General features: G+C 51.1%; 2 protein-coding genes across 2 annotated transcripts; one reads left to right on the forward strand and one right to left on the reverse strand.

Moving 5' to 3' along the window:
• Nucleotides 1–634: 634 nt before the first annotated feature.
• On the forward strand, nucleotides 635–1,600 carry LOC309604235 (olfactory receptor 14A16-like; the record flags this gene model as incomplete). Its single annotated transcript, XM_082339165.1, has 1 exon — nucleotides 635–1,600. The coding sequence occupies one exon, from the start codon at nucleotides 635–637 to the stop codon at nucleotides 1,598–1,600; it is 966 nt and encodes a 321-aa protein (XP_082195291.1).
• Nucleotides 1,601–9,620: 8,020 nt separating this feature from the next.
• Nucleotides 9,621–10,613, reverse strand: LOC309604232 (olfactory receptor 14A16-like; the record flags this gene model as incomplete). The annotated part of the gene is made up of 1 exon (XM_082339163.1): nucleotides 9,621–10,613. One exon carries the CDS (start codon nucleotides 10,611–10,613, stop codon nucleotides 9,621–9,623), a length of 993 nt encoding a protein of 330 aa, XP_082195289.1.
• Between the last annotated feature and the right edge of the window lie 924 nt (nucleotides 10,614–11,537).

Consider the following 11,537-nt stretch of genomic DNA (forward strand, 5'->3'; position numbering starts at 1 on the left):
GGTGGCTTTTCAGGGTAAAGTGGGAGTGTGATCGCCCTCCACCTCAGAAAGATGCAAGCCCAGGGCAGCTGGGAACAAGATGGATAAAAAGACTGGCTCTCCTCCCTCTACACTAAGCCACAGGTAACCCTCTTGCCTTGTAGGACTCCCTGTGTTCTCCCTAAGGGCAGCAGAAATGCTGAGGGTTTCTGACATCCAAACACACTCCCCAGGGGAGATGGAGGGAAGCTGTAAAACTAACCTCTCCAACTGCCTTCTGCCATCCCCGTTCCTTAGCACTGGGAGCTGCAGATGCTGACAGGCCCTTCTGGGGTGGGAGCAGTTTCATTTGACAAAGTCAAACACCAGCACTGGACCCTGCACCCACCGTTCTCATGAACTGTTTCCTGCAGAGCAGGGCTGACTCCTCGGCAGCCAGTGGGAAGAGCCCCTGCTCCTCATGGCACACTCAGCCAGCACTAACCAGAGCTCCACGAACAGAGCTGAAGGAAGGTCTCTTAGAAAAGGAAGAGGGTGGGTGCATGTGTCAGGGAGAGGGTCCAGGGAAAATGGTTTGATTTTGCTCAGGGAAGTTCATCCTAACTTGTTGCTGCCTTTTCCCCCTTGGACAGCGCCCCATGCCCAGAGGAAAGACATGTCCAACAGTAGCTCCATCACCCAGTTCCTCCTCCTGGCATTCACAGACACACGGGAGCTGCAGCTCTTGCACTTCTGGCTCTTCCTGGCCATCTACCTGGCTGCCCTCCTGGGCAATGGCCTCATCATCACCACTGTAGCCTGCGACCACTGCCTCCACACCCCCATGTACTTCTTCCTCCTCAACCTCTCCGTTATTGACTTGGGCTCCATCTCCACCACTGTCCCCAAATCCATGGCCAATTCCCTCTGGAACACCAGGGACATCTCCTACGCAGGATGTGCTGTCCAGATCTTGGTGTTTGCATTTTTTATTTCAGCAGAACTGTGTCTCCTCACCATCATGGCCTATGACCGCTACATTGCCATCTGCAAACCCCTGCACTATGGGACCCTCCTGGGCAGCAGAGCTTGTGTCCACATGGCAGCAGCTGCCTGGGGCGGTTGCTTCTTCTATGCTGTGCTGCACACTGCCAATACATTGTCACTACCCCTCTGCCAAGGCAATGCTGTGGACCAGTTCTTTTGTGAAATCCCCCACATTCTCAATCTCTCCTGCTCCGATGACTACCTCAGGGAGGTTGCGCTTATTGTGGTTAGTCTTTTAGTAGTATTCAGCTGTTTTGTTTTCATTGTGCTGTCTTATGTGGAGATCTTCAGGGCCGTGCTGAGGATTCCCTCACAGCAGGGACGCCACAAAGCCTTTTCCACGTGCCTCCCTCACCTGGCCGTGGTCTCCCTGTTTATCAGCACCGGAATGTTTACCTACCTGAAGCCCCTCTCCATCTCCTCCCCATCCCTGGACCTGGTGGTTTCATTTCTGTATTCGGTGGTGCCTCCTGCAGTGAACCCCCTCATCTACAGCATGAGGAACCAGGAGCTCAAAGATGCAGTGTGGAAAATGACGACTGGATGTTTTTCTGAAGCAATTAACTGTCCATTTTCTTATGCATATCACTTATAATGTATCTCATTACAGGCTCAACCTGTCTTTTGGAGGTTTGGTGGTTGTGGCAGTTGTCTTTTTGCTCAGTTTTGCTTGTGATAATGTTGTGCACAAAGATTTGTCATTATTCATACCATTTCTAATTCACTATCTACCTTTCTAGTGTTACCCAGAGGCTTGAAAGGAGAGACATGTTCTCTGTGCATTTAAAAAAATAAAGGACCCTGCAGTGACTTTTTTGTCTGAGACTTTTGTTTTTCTGAGACTTTCTCTGGAGCTGCACGGCAGTGCCTGTGTGGTGACGTGGAGGGGGAAAGAGTCTCAGCACAGCAGCACGGCCAGGCAGCACCAGCGCTTGGTCTTTCCCAAGCTGCATTCTTTTAAATTCCACACTCTCTTTCTGAGCCCCTCTCTTGGTGTAAGGAAGGATTGCTCTGGCAGCTTGGTCACAGGCCTTTTGTGTGGCAGTCCTGTGACTGCAGGCAGGGACAGGCAACGGGCACTTCTGTGACAGAGCTGACCTCCAGAACAAAGTTTCCATCATACAACGGGATCTCCTGATGGCAGTGCCTGAAATCTTAGGTCTTCTACTTTTTCGCTCAAGAACAAGCCCAAGAAAGTGCCCTCAAGAGGAAAACACAGCCAAACCGTTTGAGTATTCAGTGTGGGAGCACGTGGCAGTGTCCTTGCACAGCCAGGCCTCCTGGGGGAGATAGGAAGGACCAGCAGAGCAGGCTCTGGGCTGAGCCCATGGTCGCTGGACACCACAGGGAAGCTGCCCCAAGGCAACCGTCACAGACACCCAATAACAATCACCCTTTCCAGCACTGGACTGTCACCCCACCTCGTACAGGTTGTTTATCCCTCCATAGTGGCACACCAAATGACTAGGTCAGAAGTCCATGTTTGTGTTGTACAGAGGTGAGATCACGGAGGAGATATTCCTGGAAGACATGTCAAAGAGTATTGAAGAGAGGAAGGTGATTAGAGAAAGCCAACATGGCTTCACAAAGGCCAACTTGTGCCTGACTCCTCTAGTGGCCTTACATGGAGTAACTGCATTAATGGACAACGGAAGAGCTAGAGATGTCACCTGTCTAGCCTTCTGTAAGTCCTCTGATATGGTCCCCCACAACATTCTTGCTGCTGCTAAGTTGGAGAGATACAGATTTGACAAATGCCCTCTTAGATGGATAAGGAACTGGCTGGATGGGTGCATCCAAAGAGTTACAGGCAATGGATCCATGTCTGAGTGGAAACCAGTACCAAGTGGTGTCCCTCAAGGGTCCGTACTGGGACCAGTACTGTTTAATATCTTCATCAATGACATAGTCAGTGGGATTGAGTGCACCCTCAGCAAGCTTGCAGATGACACCAAGCTGAGTGGGACGGTTGATTCGCTTGAGGGGAGGGACGACATCCCGAGGGACCTTGACAGGCTTGACTAGTAGGTCCGTGCAAACCTTGTGAAGTTCAACAAAGCCAAGTGCAAGGTCCTGCACCTGGGTCGGGGCAATCCCCACTGTCAGTAGCGACTGGGAGATGAATGGATTGAGAGAAGCCCTGCAGAGAAATGTTTAGGGATATTGGTGGGTAAAAACTTGGACATGAGCCGGCAATGTGTGCTTGCAGCCCAGAAAGCCAACCATATCCTGGGCTGCCAAAAAAATCATATCCAGCAGGTGGAGGGAGGTGATTCTCCCCTCTAACAAGTAACAAGGGGAGACAATCACTTCAGCTCACTCTTTTGGCAAGGCTCCTCTTTATATGTTCTAGGACACTGCTGGCCACCTTTGCTACCAGGTCTCACTGCTGGGTCATGTTTTGCCTTCTGTCCCCCACCCCCACCAGGGCCTTTTCCGCAGAGCTGCTCCCCAGCCAGGCAGTCCCCAGCCCCTGCAACTGCAGGCTGTTAGGCTGTCCCAGGTGCAAGACCTGGTGTCCTGGTTTAACCCCAGCTGGCAACTAATCACTACGCAGCCACTCACTCACTCCCTGCCTCCAGTGGGATGGGGGAGGAACTGGAAGGGTAAAAGTGAGAAAGAAACTCATGGGTTGAGATTTAAGCAGTTTAATAACTAAAAAGAAATAATAATAATAATAATAATAATAACAACAACAACAACAACAAAGAAATGTAAGGAAAAGAGGAAAAGAAAAAAGGAAAGTGAGAGGAAAATAAAACCCAAGAAAAACAAGTGATTCAAATGAAAACAGTTGGTCAAATACAACTGACTGATGTGTAGCCAGTCCTCAGTCAGAGCACCCCCCCGCCAACCTCCCCTCCCCGCCCTGTTTTATTGTTGAGCATGACATCATACGGTCTGGAAGATCCCTTTGGTCAGTTGGGGTCAGCTGTCCCAACTGTGTCCCCTCCCAACTTCTTGTGCACCTCCACCCTACTCACTGATGGGGTGGAGTGAGAAGCAGAGAAGGCCTTGATGCTGTGTAAGCACTGCTCAGCAGTAACCAAAACATCTGTTTGTTTTCAACACTATTTTCATCACAAATCCAAAACATAGCCGCATACAAGCTACTATGAAGAAGTTAAACTCTATCCCAGCCAAAACCAGTACATCTGGACTTTGTCCTTCATCTATCTCGTGAAGTTCCTGACAGGACAGTCCTTCTGCTTGTCAGGTTTGCCCTGAATGGCATCCCTAGGGCACAGCAATGGTCCTCCCAATTTAGTGCCATCCACAGACATGGTGACAGTTGCCTCCTCCGGGTCATGGAGACAGGTGTTAAACTGCACAGGGCCCAGGAGAGGCCCCTGTGCTGCCCCACAATGCCCCAGTATGGCCCACTGGCGTCCAGGTAGGGTATGACCCCTTCTCCACTGCTCTCTCAGCCTCATCATCCAATGGGGTTTCACCCATCTGTTTGTTGACCCATCCAGACTGTAATGGCCCAATGTGGGTACCAGGATATAGAGGGAGACCATGCCAAAAGCCTTGCTGGAGTGGAGGTAAAGGACATCCACTGTTCTCCCCTCGTGCATAAAAGCAGTTCCTTCATCAGGAAGGCCATCAGGTTGGTGAGGCAGGATTTACCCTTGGCTAATCCATGCTGACTGCATTTGGACACCTTCTGCTCTTTGAGGTGCCCAGCAATGTCCCCCAAGAGCACTCAGGGGAAGGCTCACTCCTCCCCCAAGTGAGCTTGTACAGCCTGGCGTTCCCGGGGTTGCACTTTTGGCCTCTTTCAACGATGGCTGCAACATTGGCTTGTCCTCACTCCCAAGAGACCTCTACCAATCCTGTGACCTTTCAAAAGGGATATTCCAAAGAAATATCAATCTTCCAGTGTCACTTCATTACCACTATTCTGCTCGTTACATGGTGTATTTAATTTAAACGAAATTTAAATTGAATTTATTAAAAGAAATTAAAATTACTTATGTAAATTTAATTTTTATCTTTCATATATTTTCACCTTTCTTGATAGAAGAACCATTTCTAACATCATCTTTTCACAGGAACACTGCCTAGACAAAAGCCCTTTCCCTTATTCTCCTGTTTTCTCCTCCCCTTACTCTTGGTTCATTCAGATTCCTCTCACCCATCCAGCTGCTGCTTTGACATCAGGGACTTAAAAGTTTGCCTCTCTTTCAGAGGTCTAATTGTATCCTTAGCCAACTCTTTAATTATGTTTATATCTCTCTTCTTTGGATCTGCCTACCTGAAATAGTTCTCCTAAGATTATCCCCTGTAGAAAGGCAACCTCATTAGAGGCAGCTTGTGCTTAGCAGATGCTTGCAGAGTCGGTTTTCTTTATGGAACTTGACCATGCTTGACTTTTCCTTTGCTTGCAAATAGGAAAAACCCTTCTGTGCCTGTGTGCAGCCAGGTCTCTAAGGAGAGCAGGGGGGAGATGGTGCAAAGGAGCTGTACCATCCAGCTGCAGAGATCAGTGGAGAAGTCTGCTGTAAGGAAAAGTCCCAGGTGGGCACGGAGAGAAATGGTGGGGTTGGGGAGGTGAGGTGGGAGGTTGTCAGAGCTCAAGGGACAGCTTCTCCTACCAGTCCAGACGTCCTGAGGAGACACCCTGCAGCAATATCTATTGGAGAATGCTGCTGTCACCTCTTCTCTAAACTGAAAAATAATAAACTACACCCTTAGAAATAAAACCTCATTTTTATTAGAAGCTCTGACAAAGTCTCCCCAGGGACTCATTAGAGCAGAGAATTGGAGGCCATGATTACAGGGAGGCAAAGGGAATGTGCAGGCAGCTCAGCTGCTGAGGAAACTTTTTTTGTTTGTTTGTTTTAAATGAAGCAGCAAGGCCAAACCCTCACCCCCAGGCAATGGGAGGGCAGATCCTGTCCCTCATGTGTGGGTCAGGACTCTTCCTGGGGGCAGTGGGATTTGAAGGTGAGCAATGCCAAGTCAGGACAACCCCAATAAGGGGTGAGGGGCAAACCAAGTCCAGAGCCTCAAAATCAAGTTTTGCCTAGTCCAGATATGGCCGCACCAGTGCAGAGCCGAGGGGGATGATAGCCCCCTTGCCTGGGTGGCCACAGTCCTCCTACTGCAGCCCTGTATGCAGTTGGCCTTACTCACTCTTTCTGGGTAGTGTTTGCTCTGGGAAATGGCATTTGAAATGATACTTCACAGGGCCTGCGTGCCTTTCTTCGTGGGGACATAACAAACCAGAACCTCCAGGTACAACAGAACACCCAAGTCAGGTGCCTGCTGCTGGCTATCAGGTTCTCAGGCAGAAGTGATGTCATAGTCAACATCCGAGCCATGTGTCTGCTGATGGCAATCACCCAAAGAGACTGGAGACTAAAGTGACCTCACACTCACCTTTGTTCTATGTGCTTCCTCATGGTCTATGAGCTTCTCAGACACAACTGATGTCATAATGCCATCCCAACCCATCAGCCCTCTTGTGGCCTATCAACTGACCAGACAAAAGGAACCTCACCATCATCTTCCAAGCCATGTGCCTGCTACTGGCCTTTCAGCTTCTCTGGTAGACACAACCAAGCCATGTAGCTGCTGCTGTCCCATCAGGTCCTCAGGTGGAAGGGGTGCGACAACCCATACCCAAGGCCTCTTCCTGGAGGCGCCTACCAGGTCCTTAGGGAAAGGGATTTCCACAATCAGCGTGCCAACCAGGCGCCTTCTGCTGGCCCATCAGGGTTGCTGGCAGATGTGAACCAAAAAGCACATAACCCAGCCACCAGTCAAGGGCTGACCTATCAGCTACTTCCGAAAGAAGTGATCTCACAGTCCCTTTTCCCAGACACGTTCCTGCTGCTGGCCTATCACCTCCAAAGACAGAAGTGACCTCACAGCCCCCTTCACAGCCTTGTGCCTCCTGCTGGCCCATGAGATCCTGAGGCACAGCTGACCACACCATAACATTCCCACCCGTCTCCTCCCTGTGGCCTGTGGGCTGACCAGATCCAGGTCACGTCACATTCCTTCTCAAACACCTTGAGACTGCTTCAGGGCCTCATGATCCCTGGCCTGCCTTCAAGAGGCCAAACAGCTTAAGTTCGGGTTAGGAGGGGGTTGAAGGTGAGGGGGTTAGAGCACAGGAATGAGGGCTTTGGGAGTTAGGTGTTCAGGGTAGGGCTTAGGGCTCAGAGCTCGCCTTTCAGTGCTGGGGATTAGGCAGTCTTAGGGGGAGGGTTTGGTGTCCTTCTGAGGGTGCCTGGTTAGTGTTAAGGCTGTGGGCTAGCTTTGTGGCTGAGGGCGTTGTTTAGGGCTGGGGATAGGGCAAGGATTTAGGCTAGCATTTTAATGCTAAGGATAAAGGCTAGGGGCTTGCGTAAGCAATAGGGTAAGAGTAAGGGTAAGGAGTTAAGGGTCTGGGATTTGTCTTAGATGGAAAGTTTGAGGTGAGGGATAGGCTAAGCTCAATTAGGTCAGTAAGAGTGGATTACTGCCGGGGGGGAGTGGCATTTAGGGGTAGGGTTAGGGCTTAAGGTTACTGGTTAGAGATAGTGTAAGGGCTAAGCATGAATGTTTTCACAGTCTATGTTTTCACAGCAACGTCATCATAACCCCTTTTACTTCTTCTTTAGTGTTTATTGGCCAAGCCTCTCTTCCTTCCCCCAAATCTCCCATCTCTCTTGCCCAGGCTCCTCCTGACCTCCCCAAATGTGTCATCTTGTTGGGGGCAGCTTTCTGATGACCTTCGTGGCCTCCGAGTAGCTCTCTCCCTGCAGCTGATCAGTCAGAAGTGACCTCAGAGCCAGGATGCCACGGGACACATTGTGCTGCTGTGCTTGAGAGGCCTCTTCACAGCCTACCCAGCAGCACTGGAGAAAGGTGATGCCCTGCACCATCCCAGAGGCAGCCTGCTTGCAAACCAGCTCAGGCACCAGAAGGGTTGCTGGATTACCTTTCCCACATGGGTGCCTCAGTTACCCCAGAGCACCCTGGATGCAGTGGCAACCTCTGTGAGGACAACTGAATCAAGCCCAGAATGTAAATTTTAGAAAAATTTGAAACCTATGCAGAAAATCTCTCTGTAACAGCTGAAAAAAGTCTTCCTTTCCAGCATTGCTAGACTTTTAATGACTTTTTATGAAATTTTGCTGATCACTGAGGGATGCTGCTAGTATCTGGCTCCTCGGAGGACTTGGTACCAGTGATGGCATTTGGTCCTGAGTCTCCAGCCAACTTCCCACCCCACCGCATCATCCACTTCTTCAGTCCAGATCAGGACACCCAGGTCAAATGCATAAAATCAACTTTCTCACCATGGTAGGTTGAGAAAGCTGGATTTGTTGACTCTGCAAAAAAAGAAGGCTTTGGGGACACCATTGGAACAGCCGTCCCACACCTACCAGGAGGTGATCCGGAAGAGTCAGGCTCTTCACTGTTGTGCATGATGGGATGATGAGGGCCAATGATCAAGGAGGTTTCCCAGAGAGGAGGTGCCATCTCCATCTTTGGTGGGTTTGAAGCCCAACGTGAATAAAGTCCTGTGCAACCTGGTGTGACCCCGTGGGTGACCCTGCTGTCAGCAGGAGGTTGGACTGGAAACCTCCGGAGGTCACTTGCATCCTGAACGATTGTGTGTTTCCAGCCACCACGGCTTTTCTCTTGAGGATTTGAGGGAAAGCACTCAGGTTCCCCATGACCATGGAAGTCAGTCAGGCATAACTATGGTCAGAGCAAGTGCAGCTTTCTTGTCCCACTCCAGCCTGTTGCAGGTGAAGGGCTGCTTGGCAGGTACCCCTGAACAGCCCTGGCCATGTCCTTGCCTTCACCTTGTATTTTCTTTTTCCCTCTTTTGCCCCTCCCAAGTTCTTCCCTTTGATCATGCTCATGTCCTCCCATACAAATAGTCCACCTCTCGCTACCCTTCCCTCATCAGCTATGGTTTGTCTTGCTTTGTGCCCTCATGTGGTGTTTCTGGGATGCTCACCGCAGTAATACCTATTTCGGCCAGCAATTTCATTTAATTAGTATGTTGTCATCAAGGCAGGCTCAGACTGGGCTGGATGAGGAGCAACCTCAAAGAAAAGGGCCTGGGCATTACAAGGGATGCCATAGCAGCCAGTGGTGGTGCTAAACAGTGCAGGCCCTGAGCCCAGCAGGAGGAGGCAAAAATGGCCGTGCAGCAAAACTCACCCATAAACCTGTGGTGAGTGGAGAGTGCTGCAAGTGGCCAAATAGGGAGGCTCACTCCAGTGACTGAAAGCTCCCTCCAGTCCCATTCCACACATCGCCCTGAGCCCTACTGCCCTCAGCCCATGGAGAACAGCACAGCAGCACAGACTCACGGGGGCAATGGTTTATCCTGTTCCTGAGCTCAGCTTTGGAAGAAGAGCCCAACCTCCAGACACCAGCACTGAGGAAATCCCCTTTTATTACAGAGATGTGATATGGGAGGCCAGCTGTGCCATCGGGCCAGACACACGTCCTTTGGGTCAGACAGACTGGGTTCATGCCTCTGGAGAAGCGGACTGCATGCAGACATTCCTGGAGAAACACAGTTATCACAAATAAAATGCCCAAAGCACAGGAGGTTCCCCAGATACATTGGAAATCACTTGGAAAGAGACACGGGCAGCTTATTGCTGCTGAAAGACTACGGATTGAATGAGTTTCTTCACTGCGTCTTTGAGCTCCTGGTTCCTCATGCCGTAGATGAGGGGGTTCACTGCTGGAGGTACCACAGAATACAAAACAGCCACCATCAGATCCAAGGATGGGGAGGAGATGGAGGGAGGCTTCAGGTAGGCAAACACTACAGTGCTGATAAACAGGGAGACCACGGCCAGGTGAGGGAGGCACGTGGAAAAGGCTTTGTGTCGTCCCTGCTGTGAGGGGATCCTCAGCACAGCCCTGAAGATCTGCACATAGGACAGCACAATGAAAACAAAGCACATGAAGACCATAAAGACACCAAGAACAAGAAGCCCGATCTCCCTGAGGTAGGAATGTGAGCAGGAGAGCTTGAGGATGTGGGGAATTTCACAGAAGAACTGGTCCACAGCATTGCCATGGCAGATGGGTATGGAAAAGGTATTGGCCGTGTGCAGGAGAGCATTGAGAAATGCACTGCCCCAGGCAGCTGCTGCCATGTGGACCCAAGCTCTGCTGCTCAAAAGGGTTCCGTAGTGCAGGGGTTTGCAGATGGCAACATAGCGGTCATAGGCCATGCTGGTGAGAAGGTAACACTCTGCTACTACCAACAAGGCAAACAGAAAGATCTGGGCAGCACATCCTGTGTAGGAGATGGCCCTGGTGTCCCAGAGGGAATTGGCCATGGATTTGGGGACAGTGGTGGAGATGGAGCCCAAGTCAATAACGGAGAGGTTGAGGAGGAAGAAGTACATGGGGGTGTGGAGGTGGTGGTCACAGGCTACAGTGGTGATGATGAGGCCATTGCCCAGGAGGGCAGCCAGGTAGATGCCCAGGAAGAGCCAGAAGTGCAAGAGCTGCAGCTCCCGTGTGTCTGTGAATTGCAGGAGGAAGAACTGGGTGATGGAGCTGCTGTTGGATGGTTGCTGCCTCTGGGCATGTGGTCCTGTTCGTACAGGAAGAGTCAATGAAGGGGACATTTCTCTGAGCAAAATCAAAGCTTTCTTTTAGACCCTCACTCAGACACACTCTGCCCCATCCCACACCCACCCCATTCCTTTTCCACGAGACCTTCCTTGAGCTCTGCGGCTGCAACTCTGGCTGAGTGTGCTGTGAGGAGCAGGGCCTCTGCCTGCTGGCTGCTGAGGACTCAGCCCTGCTCTGCAGCAGTGAGATCGTGGGAACGGTGGGACAGGGGCCAGTCCTGGTGTTCAACTTTGTCAGATGAAACTGCTCCTAATGCAGAAGGGCCTGTCAGCATCTGCACTCCCATGCTAAGGAACAGGGATGGCAGGAGGCACTTTGGGAGATTTTAATGCTCCACCTCCATCTCACCTGGGCAGTTTTCTTAGATTTCAGAAAATGTCAGCATTTCTGCTGCACTCAGGGAGAGCAGAGCAAGTCCTGGGAAGCAAAAGGACAAGGACAGCCAAGTGTCCTAACGATACCATCTGATTAAGGGAAAAACAGCTTATTCTCCAGCCCCATAGACCGTATTGCCCACAGCCCCACAGTTGAGATGAAAGCTGGGACACTTGTTCCCATGGACACACCTGCATGAAAGGACCCACAAGATCAGTGTGTGACTCTGCAGCTGAAACTCCCATCCCCAGAGAGCCTGGCAGCAAGAACAAGATAACAATAGCAATAACAGACCAGTGGAGGAACAAGGGAAAACACAGTGAGGGTGTGGCTGAGAGAGGCCAGGGCAGAGGCATTGGGGCACTCGGACAGCGTTCCCCTTCCCCAGCTGTGCGCGCCACCTCCCAGACACCACCATTGCCGGGCAGCTGCTCTCAGCCCCTGTGCTCTGCAGAGGGAACTGGGCCCGTGGCTGCAGAGCTGCACCACGGCTCTGCTGGAGCTCTGGCTGCAGAGGAGGTGGTTCACGCCTTGGAGCCCCC

This window comes from Platalea leucorodia (genome assembly GCF_965183815.1).
Source record: "Platalea leucorodia genome assembly, contig: HAP1_HAP1_SCAFFOLD_495, whole genome shotgun sequence".
Lineage (NCBI taxonomy): Eukaryota > Metazoa > Chordata > Aves > Pelecaniformes > Threskiornithidae > Platalea > Platalea leucorodia.